Raw genomic sequence first — 21,872 nt, 5'->3', positions numbered from 1 at the left:
TTACTTTTCCCAGTGCGGATTAAATCGGACCAATCACAGTCGCTTTTTGGGTGAACGCGCAGGATTCAGCGGACCTGGAGGAAGACATGTGTTGGTCATTGAACATTGAAATATGCTTTCTTGGATGATAAAACAGAAAACATGTTGTGTATCTTAGTTTAATTGATTACAATGACAAAAAGGATCATTTACACGCAGAGATTAGCTGTAACACAAGTTGCTGTTTTAGTGGTATTGTAGACACTATCCGTGATCAAACACAAGCAACTGAAAGGATTAGTTCTCTCACAAAATGATCATTTACTCCGCCATGTTGTTCCAAAACACGAAGATCTTCTGAATGTTTCAACTGTTTCTTCAAAACCCATCGAACACAATCACACAGATATTTCTCAAAAGGTCTGATTTTTCTTTCCACAGAAGAGAAAGTCCTACAGGTTGATTTTTGGGTAAAAGAGTTTGTGAAAGAAAAGACGGATCGAGATTTAAGCATTAAACACAAGTGCTGTCTATATTGTTTCTGAACTAATTTGCCGATGTAAATAATTGTCACATGACTCCTGTGGATGTAAGAGCACATGATCAGATCTGCAGCTCATGTACACAGAGACGCATGTCATCACGTGTGTGTTACTGAGAACATTATATATGATTTATGAAGTAAAAGTATCTCACGCTGCTCGTGTCCGTCTCCTGCTTCAGCGAGTCATGCAAATATTCATCTGAATTAATCATCAATGCTCATAAAAATGTAACACTGCTCAGTAAAAAGATAAAAATTAAATTACAAAATAAATCTCACTAAACCCATAATGAAAATACAGAATAAATCGTATTCATGATATGGGCCATTATAAAACTTACAAAGTAAACAGGCTTTTAACGATATGATTACTTCTCAAGTAAAAAAAAATGAAAGAAGCAAAATTCTGGTTGTCTTGTGTTACAGTAAAGCACAGCACTAGCCCATGCCAAGGCCATTCTACTGTAAAAAAAAAAAAATAAATGTCATGAGTAACTTTGAATAAAAGCGTCTGTCAAATGCATTAGTTTAGGCCACATCTAAGCATTTGTTTGCCAACTGGTTATCCAAGAATATACTAGTAATTTCGTTGGTTGAGTTTATGTGAAGAGCTGAGAGAGCTTAACATCTTCAACACTGTGGTGTAATAAAGAAATGAAATAACTTAAAGTCCCCGTAGTCGATGTTATCCCTTAAAACTCATCTCTGATCACCAAAATTACATATTTAAACGTTTTTTCCATTTTCTTCATGCCTTAAAATATCTTGAATGTAACTCGACAGCCTTGCCTAATTTAGTATGCCTGGTTCTATGAATATGCAAATTCACCCCGCCTCCACTCACTCACTCAGCTCAGAGATCCACTGGTTGACGATCACACGTTGATCTGATTGGTTACAAGGTAGTTTGTGACGTCAGAAACACCAGCGATTTCAAAGCGTGTGTTTGAGACTGTCTTTGGTTCACTGCAGTTTTAAGGAGGAAATACTCAGCAATGGTGTCGACTTATGAATCACGGTTTGTCTTAAAGCATATTAATAACACCACATAGACACATAAACTACATTAAAAGCTGGATCTACACCACAGGGGGACTTTAAGGGGGTTAAAGGGAATAAAGAATAGGAAAGGCCATTAAAAGAACTAAAAACAAACCCTGTCTTCTCTGATGTCATTGGCCATCTCAGTGATCTCGACATTAGCCTGAACACCTGACAGAGCCAGCGTCAGCACCTTCACCTCTGGACAGATTACACATCATCAGAACGACTCCAGGTCACATGGGTCCACGGGAGCGACTACAAATGCTGTATTATGACAGACAAGTAATAAACACACCGATGACGTGTTAGTAAAGACTCAGTGTGTGTGTGTGTGAGATCTCCACACGGCTTCACTCGCAGTGTGTTGGTGATGTCTGACTGGGAGAAGCCTTGATCTGGCTCCAGACTACACATGGAAGAGCTTGAGGTGAAGAAATGAGAGAACACAGGCACAAGTTGAGCAACTTTGTTTTTTTATAATCATACATAAGACCGCTTGAATATAGTACAAAGGGTTTGTCCATTACTGCCCCTCAGTGACACGTTTAATTTACACAGAAAGTCCTGATCTTACAACCTGTGGATAAAGATCCGAAATATCCGTCTGTCGTTCTGTTTACATCATCATCATCATCATCATCATCATCACCACCACATGTCCTGGAACCAAACGAGGAGTGAGTGCGAACCGGACGGGAAGCCGAGGGGAGAGTCGGACCAGGGAGAGATTTCAAATCATAAAGTGTGACCTGAAACGCTGTTGATGTTTGTCTCTCTCTCTCTCACACACACACACACACACGCACACACGCACACACACCTCTGCTTTCAAATGGACCCATTTATTGAAGCGTGTGCCATTAGAACACAACTAAACGTAAAGTTAGTTCCTGTACTACGTATACTAGGTCACGCTGGAGTATACGAGCATGAGGCGCCGGCCGAGAACACACACCATACCCTGTCTACAATATTAAAGTATAAACATCTACTCTCCGTCCCGTGTCAACCCTAGAGTTTTGCATTTGTACTAGCGTCGTCATCGTCGTCAACTACTTTGGCCTGGAAGCACTGATACCCATTGACTACCATACAGGACTTCCACTGCATGTTACCAAGTTGACTTAAATGTACTCAAAATACCATTAGGAAAAAAGTAGTGAGTTCTAAACTTCCTTTATTAAAAAAATATAAATATGTACATAAATTCTATTTCAGCTATTAAAATGGGGTCACAAAGTAAACACCTGAAGCCTGTTTCTTGGACTCCCTCCGTATGCCGTGACCACAGGAACCCTAGAGAACCGTCACACACACACACACACACACACTCGCTGCCGAGAGAAGATCTCCGACTGTCCATCTGCTCTGGGACCAGCCGAGCAGCTCGAGTCCACCGAACCGACCGACACACACACACACACACACACACACACACACACACACACACACACACACACCGACGGGACGCCTGAGCTCGTGTCACGCACACCGCCGATAAGAGCAAATGAAGAGAAAGAAACACAGAGCGAGAGAATCTAAGCGATGGCCTCCAGGATTGGGCTCTCTGTAATGTGCCAATCAAACATCATCACTTCAGTTCTGACAGTCCTTTACTGACATGACAAGACACACACCTTCGCTTCAAAGTGCAGAACTGCTACATTATTGGTTACAGACATCTATGTTCTATAAAAAAAACGCCTTTGGTACAATAAATTATCAAAAGGGAGAAACAAAAAGAGTGGTGTAAAATTCACAGCATAATCGTGAAGCCAAATCAAGAAGAAGCGGGGAGGAGGGGGGGGGGGGGGGGTGAAAGGAAAGTAAAACACACATGCTGCGCAAATCAGAGCGAATGAGCTAAAGCGTGAGAGAAGAAGAAGAGAAGGGACACGGCAGTCCTGCGGCACAGAGGAACTCTGGGTAAGAAAGGCCTCAAATCACCGTTCTCGAGTGTGTGTGTGTGTCGCCAATGAAGGGTGTTCGCACGCCGCCCGAAAACACACGAAAGCTTTTGTCACTTGAAGAAGAAGACGAAGAGAAACGTCCGGCTCGTCGGTCTTCCTTCAGTCCGTAACGATAAGGCCATATTAAAGAACCACCTCTCATTGCACTCTGGGAAAGCTCTGCTCCAAGCACACGATCGCACGACATGAAGAAGAAAAGGGGGCGGTCGTGACACGCTAGCCATCTCCCGCACGCGTGTGTGTGTGTGAACGAGCATCCGAAGCCATCTGAGACCCGGCTCGGCTCCGGCAGCGCTAGTCTCGCGTCCTCAGGCTAGTCAGGAGCTAGCGACGGAGCTCTGCTGCACACACACGCCCGCCATGGGCGACTCCTCGCGCTCCAGGCCCGGCCTCAGGCCCATGTGGGCCTCGGCTCTGTAGTGGCCCGGGCCGGAGCTGGAGTGGCCCGGCACGCCGGTCTCCTGCCTCGGGTTGGAGAAGGCACCCAGCCCGGCGTGGCCGAAGCCCAGCGCGTGCGGCAGCGGGCGGCTCTGGTAGGAGTAGTGGTGGTGTCCGGTGGAGGAGGAGGAGGTGGAGGAGGACGAGGCAGAGGAAGACAGCGAGGTCATGGACAGGTGTGTGTGTGTGGCCTCCAGCGAGTCCTGCGTGGAGGCGCTGTGGGACGGGGAGTAGAGGCGGGGCCGGGGCCGGGCCGGACCCTGGCCGAGCTGCGGCGGGTGGTGGTGGTGGTGATGGTGGTGGGGGTGCAGGGCCTTGGGCTGGTGGGGGGGCACGTGGAAGGTGGTCTCCTGGACGGGGTGGGTCTCTCCTGACGCCTGCTGAAGCCCGTCTCCCCCGACCCAACCTAGCGCCGGCACGAACGCCTGTCTCGCCTGAGGAACCACAACAGACATCGGCAACATTAGCACTGTCAAAATGGCTGAAAAGCTTCTTTCTTAAATATTAGCAGAATTAGAATTATATTCTAAATGCAATACTTAGTTATTTTAAGAGGAAAAAAGTACTGTATTGTCTCCTGTGCCCACAAGAGCAATGAGCAAATATAAACCAAATCAAGCATCGCATCTTTTATTGAAATGACATTCACTTTTTAAAGTGTATTGACTTTTGAAAATATATTTCTTAAAAAAAATATATATTTCCTTAAAGGTGACATATTATACCCCTTTTCACCAGATGTTATATAAATATATGGAGTCCACAGAATGTGTCTGTGAAATATCAGCTCAAGATACCAGATCATTTATTATAGCTTGTCAAATATGCCCCATTTTGGGTGTGAGCAAAAACACGCCGTTTGAACATCTCTTTAAATGCTAATGAGCTTTAGCTCCGCCTCCATTCAGAAGAGGGCGGAGTCTTTACACGAGCTTCAGAAACTCCAGCAATAACAAAACAGGCCAATCTCACTCATCCAGAATCCCAGAATATCCAGTAGCGAGTGCAGCCTTACGGAGAAATCTTTTTATACCTTATGTCTTAAATCATGTTAAATCCTGCATTAACTTTTCATACGGTATTTTCATACAGTGATTCTGGATCAGCGTGTGTGTGTGTGTGTGTGTGTACCTGTGGGCAGAGGTTGTGGCAGTCCATGCCCACTGCAGCACTGAAGTGTCCTCCGCTGTGCCGGTGCTGATGGGTCGGGTCGGAGCGGGCGCGACCGCTGGTACTCGTTCCAGAAGAACCTCCTGCAAACACACACAATCAGAGTCAGTGCCACAGAACTCATGAGCTCAGATGTGTGTGAGATACAGCTGTCAAAATGGCTGAAAAGCAAAATTCTAATTTCTTTCTTAAATATGAGCAAAATTCGAATTATATTCAAATTCTAAAGCAATAATGTTAAAGGAAGAAAGTGCTGTATTGTCTCCTGTGTCCACAAGAGGGCGCGAGCGAGCGCAAGAAGCAAATATAAACCTAATCAAGCATCGCATCTTTTATTGAAATGAAATGACATTCACTTCATAAAGTGCATTAACTTTTGAAAAAAATTTTCTAAATAAAATATAATTTCCTTAATGTGCATGCAAGGAAACCTCAGTCAGTAACCTGAGAAAACACACTTCAACACACAGTGTCATGAACGACATGAACACACAACAACAACAACCTGACATTCAGAAACACTCACTTCTACTCTCTACATCTACAGATCATCACACACTAGACGCTCTTGATCTGAGCGAGTGCTGAACGCTTTCTGCTGACAGTGTTTCAGCTGATGAACGAACACACACTCACTCACTCACTCACACACACTCACTCACTCACTCACTCACTCACTCACTCACTCACTCACTCACTCACTCACTCACTCACTCACTCACTCACTCACTCACTCACTCACTCACTCACTCACTCACACACACTCACTCACACACACTCACTCACTCACACACACTCACTCACTCACTCACTCACTCACTCACTCACTCACTCACTCACTCACTCACTCACACACTCACTCACTCACTCACTCACTCACTCACTCACTCACTCACTCACTCACTCACTCACTCACTCACTCACTCACTCACTCACTCACACTCTCTCACTCACTCACTCACTCTCACACAAGCCCCTTTCACATAGCGCTTTGAACCCGGGAAATTGCCGGCAAATTGCCAGAGCGCCTTCTGTGTGAACGCAAACTCGACCCGGGATTTATGCCGGGATTGATGCCGGGTCGGGACCTAGTAACATTGCCGTGTTCAGTCCCGGAACGCCCGCTGTGTGAACAAAAGCCGTAATAATGCCGTGTCGTAGTGATGACGATGAAGCCGGGCTCGTTCTCCAGCTGTGAAACGGTACGTAATGCGCAAGTTTATGATCGAATCAGAGAAAAAAATGCACAAGCGTGGTTTCTCGAGAGAGAGAGAGAGAGAGAGAGATCGCAACTCATAAGCAAACTTAAGACACTGCTGAGATTACAAGTCACATCGATGTCACGTGTCTTTACGGCATTTTTACGGGTTGTGTGTGAACGCACTCTCTGATTCCGGAAAATCACTGGCAGTGTGAATGAACCAAAATCAAACGAACCCGGGTCAAATCCCGGGTCACTTTATCCGTGTATTTTCCGGAATCTCTGTGTGAAAGGGGCTACACACACACACACACTCACACACACACACTCACACACACACACTCACACACACACACTCACTCACACACACTCACTCACACACACTCACTCACACACACTCACTCACACACACTCACTCACACACACTCACTCACACACACTCACTCACACACACTCACTCACACACACTCACTCACACACACTCACTCACTCACACACACTCACTCACACACACTCACTCACACACACTCACTCACACACACTCACTCACACCCACTCACTCACACACACTCACTCACACACACTCACACACACACTCACACACACACACACTCACACACACACTCACACACACTCACAGCTCTGACCGATGTGCAGGAATGATCAAGTGTGTCGTTGCACGATTTTCATTAAGAACAATAGGCTACTGAACTCACCATTCAAGCAATCCGCCCCCGAATTGGCGCTAATTTGAAAGAGAAACTAAAATACGCACGGCCGCAGGAGTGGACGCGTTCTCAGCTCATTCCTATGGAAAACCTCTTGATCTGCTCTCCACCAATATGAATGCAAGTGCGGGTGCACACATTTTACTTTTGTCTTTAGATTAGCGGTTTAAAAGCCCCCGCCGGTGATGCCGGTGTTGTTGCGCGTCGATTAACCGGTGGGAAAACATCCTCACCATCACATCCCTGGCAGGAAGCATCTTTCAGTGTAATTTTTCACATTAACAAACGCAGCTGTACACTGTACAAGAGCTGTACACTGGATAAGCTAACAACAACAGACCGCGTCATCATGTCTCGCCCCTCTCGACACAACAAAAAATCGAATGCGCTGTTTTTCTATTCGAATGTCAAGTCAGCTTTATTACTATAGCGCTTTCTACAACACAGTGTTTCGCTTTACAGAGATAACAGGAGAATTTCTTCTTGTTTTTCCAGAAGAAAATAGCATCACAGTCCAGCTTAAAGGGATACTTCACCTCTGGAAAGATGAATGTGTATTTAAAATAGGTCATTTATGTAGAAGAAATGTGAAATTATTTTTGAATTTGGATCTTTCTAGACTGAGAAAAGCCAGAAAATGTATTTTTTTGGCTTATGTAATGCCCGTAAATGTAAATGTAAATGTTATGTGGATGAAAGACAACAACTCCCAGAATGCACTTGCTTCGCTGCCCTAGCAGGGGGGCAGGGTTTCATAAAATATTGAAGCTCCTCCGGGCGCCGCCATTGATTAGCGGACCATCACCTGCTGTTAGCATGCCATTGACTCCCATTCATTTTGGCGTCACTTTGACAGCGAATAACTTTACATCTGAGGCGTTTAAAGATTTATTTGTCCATTATTTATTTCTAAAGAAACACGAAAATGTAAAAAAGGCTCCATTACCTTGTATCTTACGTTATGGCCCCGCAGAAGCAGTTTTTGTAAAAATAGGCTAACGATTGCGTCATAACCACGAGACTCTCTGTCGCACAGTAGAGAGATTACCGTATGGACAGGAGGAGAAGCTCACGGGCAATCGGGGGGACGTGGAAGCAAAATGACAAAGTAATTAATCAGAATACCTAGCAAAAGTTTCTCCTGCTCCTAGCTCATGGACACCTCCTACTCACACTCTCCGTCTCTGCAAGATTCGGAAGGGAATGATTCAGATTTCTCTCGGCACAGCTACTAGAAGACAGACGGGTTGCTCACGTCACATCTACGTCATCAAGCTCAGTGTCAGTCTGCGCAGTACGCTCAGCCATCACGAAGTGAGAGCTTCTACTTGACTTCACTTTTCTCCGTTGAAACCTATGGGGTCGCTGTGTCCAGTTTATATACTGTCTATGTGCCCTAGGAGGCCACCCCCAAGCCACGCCAACCGGTAAGAGAGTGTAACAACAAGGCTAGGCTACTAGTGAGTCTCCGTGACGAGTCTGCCCGGGATTTTGAGATCGCCCAAAATGTCCGGGATTCGGCTTTTGCGTTCTAAAGTAACCATTCATCATGTTTATTGTGGCGAGCAGGACGAGGCTGAGGGCCGCGGGAGAACGGCGCGAGGCCGGTGGCGGGATTACTGAGACGCACCGGTCTCGTATCTCTCACGGAGGAGCGGGAATTTTCTTAGCAATGTTAAAACGCACATCAACCGATCACTTGTTTAGCGTTCATGTAAACACTACATTCACATTCACCAATCGGAATGAATTCAGTTAGATTGAAACAAAAGGTGTGCATGTAAACAATGAATGGCGACTGTAGAAACCAAAAGCCGAATCCCGGACATTTTGGACGATCTCGACGGCCGGACATGTCCGGGAAAAAGAGGATGGTAACCCCTACTACTCCGCTTTCTTCACAGAACAAGAGCCTGCTAGCTTAGCTTCCAAAAAAAGACATACATTCTGTGAGAGATCCCTCTATGGGCGGGTTGAGAACATGCGGGACAGCTCCTCCTACTGGCTGTAGTCTCTCGCCTCTGGCCAAAAGATCTAGCCTGGTAATACCAGACTCTGCTACTTCACTTTGCTTCGTATACAGAGTCTGGAATAGCATAATAGAGAAGTGTTTTCTCTCTCGCGGGGGGCGCTTGTCTGAAGTTTAAAATCATTGGTTACCCGTAAGCCAATCACATAACGTTTGGTTATGGCGTGTGTTATGCGCATGCTCAGCTGCATCTAACTTCCACTGTAAACGCATGTATGATGCAAAAACTAAACCATCGAGCGAAATACCGGAGTGAACATGGCTGTGAATGACTTTTGGAGATTATGTGAAGTAAATCTACGCATCCACGGTACAATCAGCGTCTACGTCACGGCTCTCAGCCCGCCCTCTGTTCGTTGATTGGCCCGGCTGTTTTCAGGCCGGTGGAAAACTGAAAGATAGGCTGCTATCTCAGACTGACTACAGGAGCGAAATGAAATTAGCGGAAGTAGGAAGTCTGACGTAGTCAGGCTACAAAAGATCCTCAGATGACGCAAAATTACGATTTTTGCGTCATCAGAGAATTTGTTCCAGACAAAAAATACATAAATCTCTCGTCTCAGGGGGATATGAGGGTGGAAAGCACGGTAATTCGAAAATACTACAGGGTTTCTACTAATACAAAGCTTAATGCTAAATCCTGAAGTATCCCTTTAAGTCAGTTCAGTGATGTTACATTTTAGTCTTAAAAAAAAGTTATTAATTTAGTTCATTTATATATATATAGCTACTCTAGAGTAAACCGTGATGTCATCGTCCAGCTCAGTTCAGTTCTCATATAATGCTGTCAATGCAGGAGATCAATAATATTGTTGAATATTAAATTAAATGTTAAATTAAATGTCCCCAAATAAGCAAGACAAGCCAATGGCAACAAAGGTGGAAAAAGGGAAAAAAGAATGTGCAGTAAAAAAAAATAAAATTGGCTGAATATTGGAAATTGTACAGTTTGTGTGTGTGTGTGAGTGAATGAGTGCATGTGTGAATGTGAGAGTGAGTGAGAGTGAGTGTGTGTGAGTGAATGAGTGTGTGTGTGTGTGTGTGTGTGTGTGTGTGTGTGAGTGAGTGAGTGTGCGTGCGTGCGTGCGTGCGTGCGTGCGTGCGTGTGTGTGAGTGAGTGCGTGAGTGAGTGTGTGAGTGAGAGTGTGTGTGTGTGTGTGTGAGTGAGTGAGTGAGTGAGTGAGTGAGTGAGTGAGTGTGTGTGTGTGTGTGTGAGTGCGTGTGTGAGAGAGTGAGAGTGTGTGAGAGTGTGAGTGTGTGTGAGAGTGTGTGTGTGTGAGAGAGAGTGTGAGTGTGTGTGTGTGTGTGAGGGTGAGTGTGTGTGAGAGTGTGTGTGTGTGTGAGAGTGAGTGTGAGAGTGTGTGAGTGTGTGTGAGAGTGAGTGTGAGTGAGAGTGTGTGAGTGAGTGTGTGTGTGTGTGAGTGTGTGTGAGAGAGTGAGAGTGTGTGAGTGAGAGTGAGTGTGAGAGTGAGTGTGTGTGAGAGTGAGTGTGTGTGAGAGTGAGTGTGTGTGTGTGTGTGTGTGAGAGAGTGAGTGAGTGAGTGAGTGTGTGTGTGTGTGTGTGTGTGTGTGTGTGTGTGTGAGAGAGAGTGAGTGTGTGTGTGTGTGTGTGTGTGTGTGTGTGTGTGTGTGTGTGAGAGTGTGTGTGTGTGTGAGTGAGAGTGAGTGTGTGTGTGTGTGTATGTATGTGTGAGTGTGTGTGTGTGTGTGTGAGAGTGTGTGTAAGAGTGAGTGAGTGTGTGAGAGTGAGTGAGTGTGTGAGAGTGAGTGAGTGTGTGAGAGTGAGTGAGTGAGTGAGTGAGTGAGTGTGAGAGACCTGAGCTGGAGGAGGTGCTGGACGTGGTGCCGGACGACTGTGACTGCTCCAGTGCTGGGCTGGTGGACACACTGCTGCTGGTGTTGGTGCCCTCGTCTGCAGTCTTCTTGAAGAAGCTGTGCTGCAGGGCGTAGTACGGCTGGATGCGGGTCTTCGGGTCGTAGTCCAGCATCCGCAGGATCAGGTCTTTGAACTTCAGGTAATCTGCAACGGCGTGTCCCGACTCTCCGGCTCTCCGCCCGCCCGGGCCGCCCGCCTCCACGCCCAGAACACTGTGCAGCTTCCGGGAGCCCGCGGGCTTATACTGCGCACGGGAGAGACCAGAGTGTTAAAGGGACAGGCCACACAAACATGAACAAATGACTTCCAAACACAGACGCCCATTCACTGCCATTATAAAGCCTGGAAGAGCCAGCACATTTATTACTCTGTGTTCGTCTGACAGAATGGTAAATGGTAAATGGACTGCATTTATATAGCGCTTTCACAGACCTATGGCCACCAAAGCGCTTTACATATAGCCTCACATTCACCCATTCACTCATTCACTCACACATTCATACACCGACGGCGTATGACACAGAAGAGTGTCATATACACCTAGGATGAGTTCAGGGAGAGTAAATCATGGGCTAATTTACATTTTTGGGTGAACTATCCCTTTAACACCACACAGAGCTGCTGATAGGAATGGAAGTGAAGTAGTGTTCATTTCGTTAAAGGGGTGGTTGATTATGATGTCACATATCTAACTTTAGTTAGTGTGTAATGTTGCTGTTTGAGCATAAACAACATCTGCAAAGTTACGACGCTCAAAGTTCAAAGCAAAGGGAGAGATTTTCAACGGCTGGTAGGAACTACACGACATTCCTGCCGTGTTAGTGACATCACCAACCCTAAAATGTACATAAACCCCGCCTCCGGGAACATGATTTATAGATTATCATGACAGAATATGCTAATCAATTACTAGAAGATAACTACACTACACATAAGCTACATAAATTCATCAACTAACCATTCAGAAATGTTGTCTACATGTTGTCACTTCTTCTTGAGTCTCTTTCTCTGACTCCAGTTTGAACATAACAAGCTGTTGAAGCTCCGCCCCCTGCGCTGGGAGCAGCAGCTCATTTGTATTTAAAGGGACAGACACAAAAACGGTGTGTTTTTGCTCACCCTCAAACAGTGATAATTTTAACATGCTATATAAAAATATCTGTGGGGTATTTAGAGCTAACCCTTCACACACACACAGTCTGGGGACATCAGAGCCTTATTCTACATCTTGTGGGGCATTATAGGAGCCTTTAACGAAATCATGCCGAAAAATATTCGTTGACGACCTTTTCTTCCATGACTAAGACGAGACGATCATTAACGCCATTAAACGATAACTGTGACTATATCAACATGCAATATCGTTGACGAAAGACGACGAGACTAAAATGTAGTTAAAAAAATAAAAGCATTACTAAACCTCTCTTTGTTTTTGCATTACAGACTGTTTTTAACAAGCGCTACGAGCTTTCGTGTTCGCGGTTGCCAGATTTCAAGAATGTAAATCCCCCAATCAGAGCTTTCTGTTAAAAGGACGCGTTTTATACCTGATGTTTTACAATCTGGCAACCATGCGTCGCGCTCTCTCTACACTGATGAAGAAGAGCGGATGATCTGAACACATCAAACACAGACGAATATGTAAGCTGGAGTTCAGCAATCTCATCATTCAGCCAGTCTGAGTTTCTGTGACTACAACTGCGGTCAAACCTTCTGTAATAATTCCAAACATGAATCTCGACTATACTATAAATGCACAAACGCAGTCTTTTTTTTTTTTTGCTGTCGTTTTAATTAAAAAAACATTAATTTAATTTGGAATTATGAGAAAGTTCACCGTTTAAATGTGAGAGAAATGTCTTGTAGAGAATGGGTTAATTTCTGACAAATAGCCTATGAAAAAACTCAGGAAACTAGATTAGGTGAAATAAACCATGCACACGAGTTCTATGAGACATTATGAGACTATACGAGACATTCTCTACATTTGTACTCAGGGTATATGCAGGAATTATAGAGATGAATTTACTACCTTTTACTACCTTTTTTACCACCTCCACAATATTTTTTACTACCATCACGACATCAAGCAGCATCCCTTTTTTTGGGGGTGTGGTGGGGTGGGCGGGGTATGTAAAGCACCACTTACTACTTACTATAAGGTATAAGTGTGACACTGTCACACCCATCATACATATTATGTACACTAATGTTTTTTTTTAAGTAGTGTCTAGTTGAGTTTCAGTTGTCCTTATCTTAACCCTAGCCCTTGAGTTATCCTAACCATAGCCCTTAGCCCTAATAAGGTGAATAATAACCTTGGCACTTTGTCATTGCTATCAACTCCGACTCACTCAGGGCTCGACATTAAGCCTTTTCATGTGCAAATCTGTCATTCACTTGTCCGAGTAAAAAAGTTGCTTGTCCGGAATGTTTTTGGTGTGTGTGTGTGCTGTAAATATAATTTATTCTGAAGAAATATATCTGTGTTAAATCAGCTCTGATATATTTAAATCTGCATATTGTCATATCTGCACCTTTAAAGGGCACCGGGCACCGGGCACCGGGCACCGGGCACCCCCCCCCCCCAAATCTTATTCAATGTATGCTTAATCTTTAGTTTTAAATTTTATCAATAGATTAAATTGGAATAGCCTAATAAGATAATAGGGCTGTTGTTACCCTAGGAAGTGCTGATCAAATTAAATAATTTACACTGAAAATGTACAACTGCATTAAATAATGTTATGAATATGAGATCGTTTAAAATATTTTTGAATATACAAATAAGAAACGTTGGAAAGAATGATACTTTTAAACATGAAAGTAAACCGCCAGTAGGAGGCGTCAGGCGACCGTCTTAATGAGCGAGTCATTGAGTCATTCATTCAAACAATTCGTTCAAACAACTGATTCATTCAAGAATGAGACATGTTTATGAATGGGACATTGGATCTTTGACTCAGCCAATTCGTTCAAAACGCTGAATCATTCAGTAATGAAACACGGTTAAGTGTTGCTGTGAGATGCGTTACGGTTCTGCTGTGATATTTGTTTGGAACTATTTTTGCTGCTGAAACAGAACAAAAACAGTCAATATTGTGTCTAAAATGTAAGTAACTTAATTTGAACTGTTTATTGAACTGTTGTATCAAAAGCAATGTCACATTTTCAGTCGTGATGGTACTCAAGAAAACAGCACTCGTCGTGTGAGGTTGCTAAACTGTATCATATTATGTTAAAAATATTAAAACACATTTTGAATTTTGGCACTGGCAGTGTGTTGTTAACTGAGTTTAAACTGAGTTTACATTTGTTTGGATTTCTCCTCGAGAGGCTGCGCGAGCCTCAACAGCGCAACCTTGTTACCGTCAGTAATACATCCACTATCGATCGCAACTTACAATAAATATAATACAATCAGAATCATTCTCTCATTTTAGTGATTCCCTAGTTATTTATTTATTTTTTGTTATTGACGTTTAATCAGGCTAACGTTACTTGTCCGGTCGGGCAAGTAAAATTCTCTTTTACTTGTCCCTTCAAAAAATCCACTTGTCCCGGACAAGCGTTAATGTCGACCCCGTCAGGTCCTGTTAGCACCGTATATATATTTAAATTATGCTAGATGAAGTTAAAATATTGAGACACAAATATTAAGCAAAAAAATGGAAACTCATACAGTATATTGAGGTGGTGATGAAAAATTTACTACCAAGTCAAATTGCATTTGTTACCTTTTACTACCTTTCAAGGGCCTTAATTTTGGTAGATTATTTTTACTACCGCGCGGACACCCTGGTACTTGTATATGAAAGTGCAATAATTCTGATGAAATGCAAATATTAATTTCTCAAATGATAACAATTGTTGTGATTATAATTTTAAGCAAAATAATGGTTAGCCTATTATCAATGTAACCATTATGCAGTATGACGAAAATATGCTAAGTTTCATTGACTAAACCTAGACTAAAATGCCCAGGCCTTTAGTGGACTAACCCTTGCCTGATGAAAACAGGGCAAGACTAAATATGATGAAAACTGAAAAGTACATCTGACACAGGACTAAGACTGTGAGAATAAATAGCTGAGAACATGAGCAGTAAAGAGAGGAGAGACACACACCCGTTTGCCATCTTTGGTCTTCTTCGCACACCACGAGCTGTCAGTCATCTTCTCGAAGAACTTCCTGGCTTTGGGAGCCTGTTCCAGGATGTGGCTGGGAGGAACCCCCAAAACCTCCACGATTTTATTCATCTGGTCGACCTGCCGTCAGAACGAGCATCAAAACCATAAGACAAGCGAGTCACGGCACAATGCGAAGGGCTTTCCCTGATCTTTACTGGCCCTGGCACTAACAAATGTAAAAATTGCTTTTTTTATGTGGCGATTCTTTATTTATTAAACATTTTATGTGTGTAACTATTTACACCAAAGCCCACGATCCGCCCACAATCATAAGACTAAATAAAAATAAATAAATAATATTGAAAAAAACTGTGAACAAAACAATATATAGAAGAATCTCAAAAAACTGCTTTGTTGTTGTTCAGACTAAGAACGATCACTATATTAGCGTCCACACCAACACACACTATCGCTCTGTTCATCATAAGCATTTGCTTCAGTTTTGTCATCTGTACAAATAAATACAGTAGAACAAAGAAACAGATGAAGTAAACCGTGCTCTCAGTTACTCACGTCTAACAATAGTATTCAGGTACAGAAATATAATAATCAAATGTAAAATAACACTTAACACAGTACTATATAAGTTCAATATAGATTAATCGATAACCAGTTTCCATTGGTCGAACTTTCAAAATGACGTGGAAAACACTATCGTGACACGACTGTATCCCAGAGGTCCTATAGCTTTAGCTGAGCAGCGAGTGAACGTCACCGCGTGATCTACGCATCGCCTTATGTTGCACTGGAGAACATCTGCTATAAGTAAAGATATGCTAACTACTATGGTTTAAACCTGTAGTAAAACAGCATCATGTGTGTACATGTGGTTCGCCGGCGCTATTTCATACAAATACTCTGTTTAGTTTGGTCTCTAACTGAAACAAACATGCTTGCTGTATTCTGCTAGTTGAGTTGGACAGGTCTATATGTATGTGCTATGATTCTACAGACCTCATTTACATGTAAAGGAGTTATTTTCTCACACTATAACAATAGAGCACTACTAATATGTCAGCAAACTGAAAAGCACTAGTTAAAGTGTAACTCTCACCAAAACTGAACCTAGGCTCTTTTTTTTTTTATCCACCCGAGTCAAACTTTCGTGTAAAAGCATAATTACAATGGAAATGCCTCTTGTAAGATTGACCGTATTTTCAGTCAAATGGCCTTGTGAATGGGAGTGCTACAGTGATCGCATCAAAACCGCTGTTTCTGAAACACTAAGAAGGCTGGACACAACATGACACTGTGCTGAAACTTAGTAAACTCTGTGCACACACACTGTTCTCAGTGCTGGAGTTCATGTGTAGAGCCCCTGGTGACACTTCAAGTTTCCATTGTAATTATGCTTTTAAACGAAAGTTTGACTCGGGTTAGATCATGACTCGGGTTGTTAGATCATGACTCGGGTTAGATCATGACTGGGTTAGATCATGACTCGGGTTAGATCATGTTAGGGGATTCTTATGGGGGGAATTTTTTTATTTGAGGGGGGAGTTTAGACTTTTCTTTTTTTAAATTACATGTATCTGGCCTAAATATATGCTCACTCATCGCATTTTTACAATGGTGTAATTTTGTTCTTAAGAATTTACACAACACAAGGAAGCTTGATTTCAATTTTTGAATTAAATTGAAAAAAGTAGCACAAATAAATACAATAGAATAAAGATCCCAATAAATAGAAATAAAGAGAAGAGTTTTTGCTTAGGTCTAACACTAGTATTCAGAAATACTACAGAGACTGAATAAAGTAATCAAATGTAAAATAACACTGGGTAGTATTTTAGTCCTGACTAAATTAAATACATAGGCTATTAATCCTGATTCCTTAAAATGAAAGCTAGGCTATGTTTTGTTTGACAACCAAATGAATGACAGACACATATGGCTGCTGTCCCTGTAAGAGCTCGTGCACGGATCCTGTGTTCATTATACGGTCACGTGCGATTTATGCTTATTTAAGACATAACCGACTGTGTTTAGAGGATACTCACCAAGACCGAAAATGACATCATTTTCGCATGTTTTTGACTGTTAAAGCGATATAATTAGCTGTGTGTGAGGCGGCTTTACTCTATGTATGTGTGCAGAGAAACATCTCTCAGACAGCGCGCAAGTAGCGAAGAGTTTAAAATCGCGTGAATGCTTAAACTGGTAAGACTTAAAAAGATGTGCAAATGGTAAACTTTATTTACTCATGATGCAATGCTGGCCCGATTATGCAAGTGACAACTCCGTCTATCCCGACTCCTGAAACGCGAGAGTGTATTATCGCCTGCAGCTCTTAACGAGCTGATAGAAGACCAGCACCGCTGGATCACTCACGCTGTTTGTGAAATTGCGTCTCGCAGACAGTTTTAAAATGACTGATTTGATTTTATAATCTGTGTGGATTAATTTACTAATACAACCTACAGGCTAAAGTGAATCAATGTTTGCGGGAATTTCCCGCATTATAAATGGGAGACCTGCGGGAATTATTAAAATTATGCGCAATGCCCGCGCCGAAATTCAAGCCCTGCTAGGTTCAATTCTTGCGAGAGTTACCCTTTAAGAGATGGTCATATTCCCTATATTCACTGTAAAGACAAGCTTTTAGGCTTTAAAACAACAAGCTTGGTTGAGCAAGTAGTTGTTAACTATCATGATAAATTAGTGGCGACCCTTGCCTCACAATTAAGAGGTTAAGGTTAACAATTAATAGATAACAACGATCAACTATAGGAATTTATGTAAATTGCCATCCCTACTTGTAATGACTGTACACCAGTGTTACGATTGACCTCATTAAAGCTACTGTGATTCTGTGTTCTGCTGTTTGATTGACATCAGTGACACACACAGCCTCAGGGTTATTAGGCTGCCGTCACTTTAAGACTGAATGCACAGATCTAATATACCGACACACATGCTATTTCCTTCTTAACTGTTGATGTTCACTTCAGAATGAAAACTGTCATCATTACTCACCCTCAAGCTGTTTCAAACCTGTATGAAGATTTTTTCCCTGCCGAACTCAAAAAGATGACATCATCCAAACAGTTGATGGACCCCAGACTTCCACCATTAGTTCTTTCCCCTACTTATAATTAGTGATGCTCCGATTGATCGGCCGCCGATCATGATCGGCCGATATTGGCAAAAAATAGCTTGATCGGCAACCCCCAAAAGCGCCGATCAAAAAAGCCGATCACGTGACGTAAATAACTCGCGCAACTTTTCCGCATGCGCGGCAACACAACAGCAGAGCAGAGCTTGCTTAACAGTGGCAAAATGAGTTCTCCTATGACGGCAATTCAATGGCAATTATAAACGAGCGCACAACTGATGCTGGCGCGCACGGTAAATGACATTCGCGAGAGGATAACAGATCTACGCGCGAGGAAACGGGAACTCGCAGGCGCATGACATCTCTGCCCTCGCGCGCGCGCATGATCATTCCCCACACTCTCGCGCTTGATCTCCTCTCGCCTGCTGATTTTGCTCGCTCGAACACTTATTTTTGGCAGTCGAGGGGCGGGACTTACTGTTTTAATAACCTCAAATGTCATTGTCATTATTTAATTTTTTTGGATCTGATGTAGTTAGTTCCTCAACTACATCCATTGTAGTCTGCCTGACCCCTCTTTGTTTTGAAAAATTATACTGTGCCTTATTTGGAAAAGGTGGCCTACAGTAGCCTTATGTTATCTTGTTTTCTAACTACAATTAAATAAATATTGGTGGTTCTTCAAGATTTTCTTAACTCTAGCATATTTCCATTCTGTGATCGGCAGTGATCGGCAATCGGCAGATCATGATTTTGGTGATCGGTAATCGGCCCCAAAAATGCTGATCGGAGCATCACTACTTATAATCATATGCTTATAAATCACCTCGATTGTGCTACATATGATATGCAAATATTGCTGTTAAAGGTATATTTATATATATACACATTACCGTTCAAAAGTTTGGGGTCAGTAAGATTTTAAAAGAAGTCTCTTCTGCTCACCAAGGCTGTATTTATTTGATAAAAAACACACACAAAAAAAACAGTAATATTGTGAAAAATTATTCAAATGTAAATCATCTGTTTTCTATGTGAATATACAGTAAAGTGTAATTATTCCTGTGATCAAAGCTGAATTTTCAGCATCATTACTCCAGTCTTCAGTGTCACATGATCCTTCAGAAATCATTCTAATATGATGATTTGATACTCAAAACACTTATGATTATTATCAATGTTGAAAACAGTTATTTACATTTTTATTTCATGAAGCTTTGATGAATAGAAAGTTCAGAAGAACAGTATTTATCTGAAATCTAAAGCTTTTGTAACATTAAACACGACCGTTCAACAGTTTGGGGTCAGTAAGAATTTTTATTTTATTTTTGGGGGAAATAAATAAAATAAATCAATACTTTTATTCATCAAGGATGAGTTAAACTGATCAAAAGTTACAGTAAAGACATTTATAATGTTAGAAAATATTCTATTATAAATAAATGCTGTTCTTTTGAACTTTCTATTCATCAAAGAATCCTGAAAAAATGTGTCATGGTTTCCACAAAAATATGAAGCAGCACAACTGTTTTCAACATTGATAATAATCATAAATGTTTCTTCATCATCAAATCATCATATTAGAATGATTTGTGAAGGATCATGTGACACTGAAGACTGGAGTAATGATGCTGAACATTCAGCTTTGATCACAGGAATAAATTACAGTTTAAAATATATTAAAATAGAAAAGAATCATTTTAAATTGTCATAATATTTCACAATATTACTGTTTTTTTAAATAGTTTTTTTATCAGATAAATGCAGCCTTGGTGAGCAGAAAATACTTCTTTTAAAGACATTAAAAAAATCTTACTGACCCCAAACTTTTGAACGGTAGTGAATATATACACACACACATTCCAGTTTACTGTTTACCATTCTCACATATTTGTAAAATTGGTTATAAAGGAGAATGTTTGTTTTTTTGCACACAGGATAATTGTTTGTGAAGTGTGAGATTGATGATGTGTGCTGAATAGGACTGCATGTTTCGCTGCACTCTGTTGTATAATGACAAATAAAGATCCTGATTCTGGAAGTCAGTGGGGTCCGTTAACCCCTAACCTGCTTACCGACACCCTTCAAAACATCTTCCTCTGTGTTCAGCAGAAGAGAGACACTCATGCAGGAGTAAATGATGACACAATTTTCATTTTGAAGTGAACTATTCCTTCAAGACTGTTTATGAGGATCCTCTCCATCATCTGACATCATCTTGTGAGTGCGTGTCTTAAGGCCCTTGCACACTGAGCTCGGAATTCACGTCCGAAATTTTCACACGTTAAAAAATAAATACGCCCTCATGTTCTGTCAATCACGCTTACACACTTACACACACTGCCTCCGAGACGTCCGTCCGTCCGTCATAAAACAATCGGATCGGGTTCAATTTTCGGTGTTTTTCGCATGCGTAGCTCAAGCATTTTAAATGGTGTTTTGACAATTCAGAGCCACCGAATCACGAATACGAAAAAACACATGAACATTTGTGACTCCGTGTGCAAGAACCCTAGGAGACGTCAGTCGAGAGCTCACCTCGTTGGCGCCGCTGAACAGAGGCTCTCCGGTGTGCATCTCCACCAGTATGCAGCCCAGAGACCACATGTCGATGGCCAGATCGTACGGCATTCCCAGCAGGACCTCGGGCGAGCGGTAGAAGCGGCTCTGGATGTACTGGTATATCTGAGGACACACGAGCCACGTTACTGAACGAGCTTAGGAGGCAGTCAGACACACACGCTCCACAAATCAACAAATCCCGAACACACTGAAGAGAATGATGGACAGATAGAGTTGGGTATCGTTAGAATTTTAACTATTCCGATCCGATTTTGATTCTGCTTATCGATTCCTAATTTAGATCATTCACATTTAGTCTTATTGCAAAACATTTAATTGTATCTGAATATCATGAACTCAAACAGGCTAAAGAACTCTTACACAAGGAGCATTTGCCTGTGGTGTAAAAACACCATAGAAGAACAACTAGCAGAACTAATATAAGCTTCAAGCTTTATTAAAGATAAAGTAAACACTCAGTTATAAAAAAAAAGAACGAATAAAAAATTAGCAATCACAACAAACAGACACACTGAACACAGATACGATTGAAATAAACAGTGTTTTAAGATTTTCAGGTTCAGAAACTGTAATAAAAATTTAAAGTTTATAAATAAAATATACATTACAAATATAGTTACAGAAGTTATTCAGTGAAGAACACCAACTGAATGTGTTTCACACAGAAAACAGCGAGTCGTCTCGCACTTGAATGGCTTTAAGTCATATTGAAACACTAACAAATGAATAGAAATTTAAATTTAGTAACAAGTATCTAGGGGTGTAACGATACGCCTATTCGTATCGAACCGTTCGGTACGAGGCTTTCGGTTCGGTTCTCGGTACGCATTACGTACCGAACGGTTGGTTGGACCATTTTTTCTGCCGACCAAAATTTCGTTATTTCAAATGAAGGCGCGTCGCGGGTGGCAAGCGCGCTCATAGAGGCTGGCGCGACCACAACATCAACTGGCAAATGCAATGTAAGGAACGAAACTGAGCTACTCTTATTGTGTTCGTGTGGACCGTTTATCAGTTTTGACCTGTGAAGCGGGACTCGCGAGCCTGATCAAGCAACACCACACA

At 42.2% G+C, this 21,872-nt stretch overlaps 2 protein-coding genes across 5 annotated transcripts in view; both read right to left on the bottom strand.

The window, feature by feature from the left end:
• hlcs (holocarboxylase synthetase (biotin-(proprionyl-CoA-carboxylase (ATP-hydrolysing)) ligase)) overlaps positions 1-654 on the bottom strand; it is a 79,542-nt gene extending 78,888 nt beyond the window's left edge. The window contains exon 1 of one of the 3 annotated variants that reach the window (XM_082158621.1): positions 1-654. This exon is cut by the window's left edge and continues 471 nt beyond it. The gene's annotated coding sequence lies outside the window, so the exon portion shown is untranslated. The other 2 variants (XM_082158622.1, XM_082158620.1) reach the window with 2 other exon arrangements.
• A 1,369-nt stretch (positions 655-2,023) lies between these two features.
• dyrk1aa (dual-specificity tyrosine-(Y)-phosphorylation regulated kinase 1A, a) overlaps positions 2,024-21,872 on the bottom strand; it is a 28,081-nt gene continuing 8,232 nt past the window's right edge. For both annotated transcript variants that reach the window (XM_082158641.1, XM_082158642.1), the window contains exons 9-13: positions 20,763-20,909; positions 15,107-15,247; positions 10,920-11,223; positions 5,107-5,228; positions 2,024-4,409 (exon numbers count right to left, since the gene is read on the bottom strand). In XM_082158641.1, coding sequence (XP_082014767.1) covers positions 3,855-4,409; positions 5,107-5,228; positions 10,920-11,223; positions 15,107-15,247; positions 20,763-20,909 — 1,269 coding nt within the window. In that variant the 3' untranslated portion in view covers positions 2,024-3,854. The remainder of the gene's footprint in view (positions 4,410-5,106; positions 5,229-10,919; positions 11,224-15,106; positions 15,248-20,762; positions 20,910-21,872) is intronic.

This window comes from Leuciscus leuciscus, assembly GCF_965113295.1.
Source record: "Leuciscus leuciscus genome assembly, chromosome: 24".
NCBI classification, from domain to species: Eukaryota; Metazoa; Chordata; class Actinopteri; order Cypriniformes; family Leuciscidae; genus Leuciscus; species Leuciscus leuciscus.
Note: the sequence above shows the minus strand (reverse complement) of the source record. Positions and strands in the feature narration are given on the sequence as shown.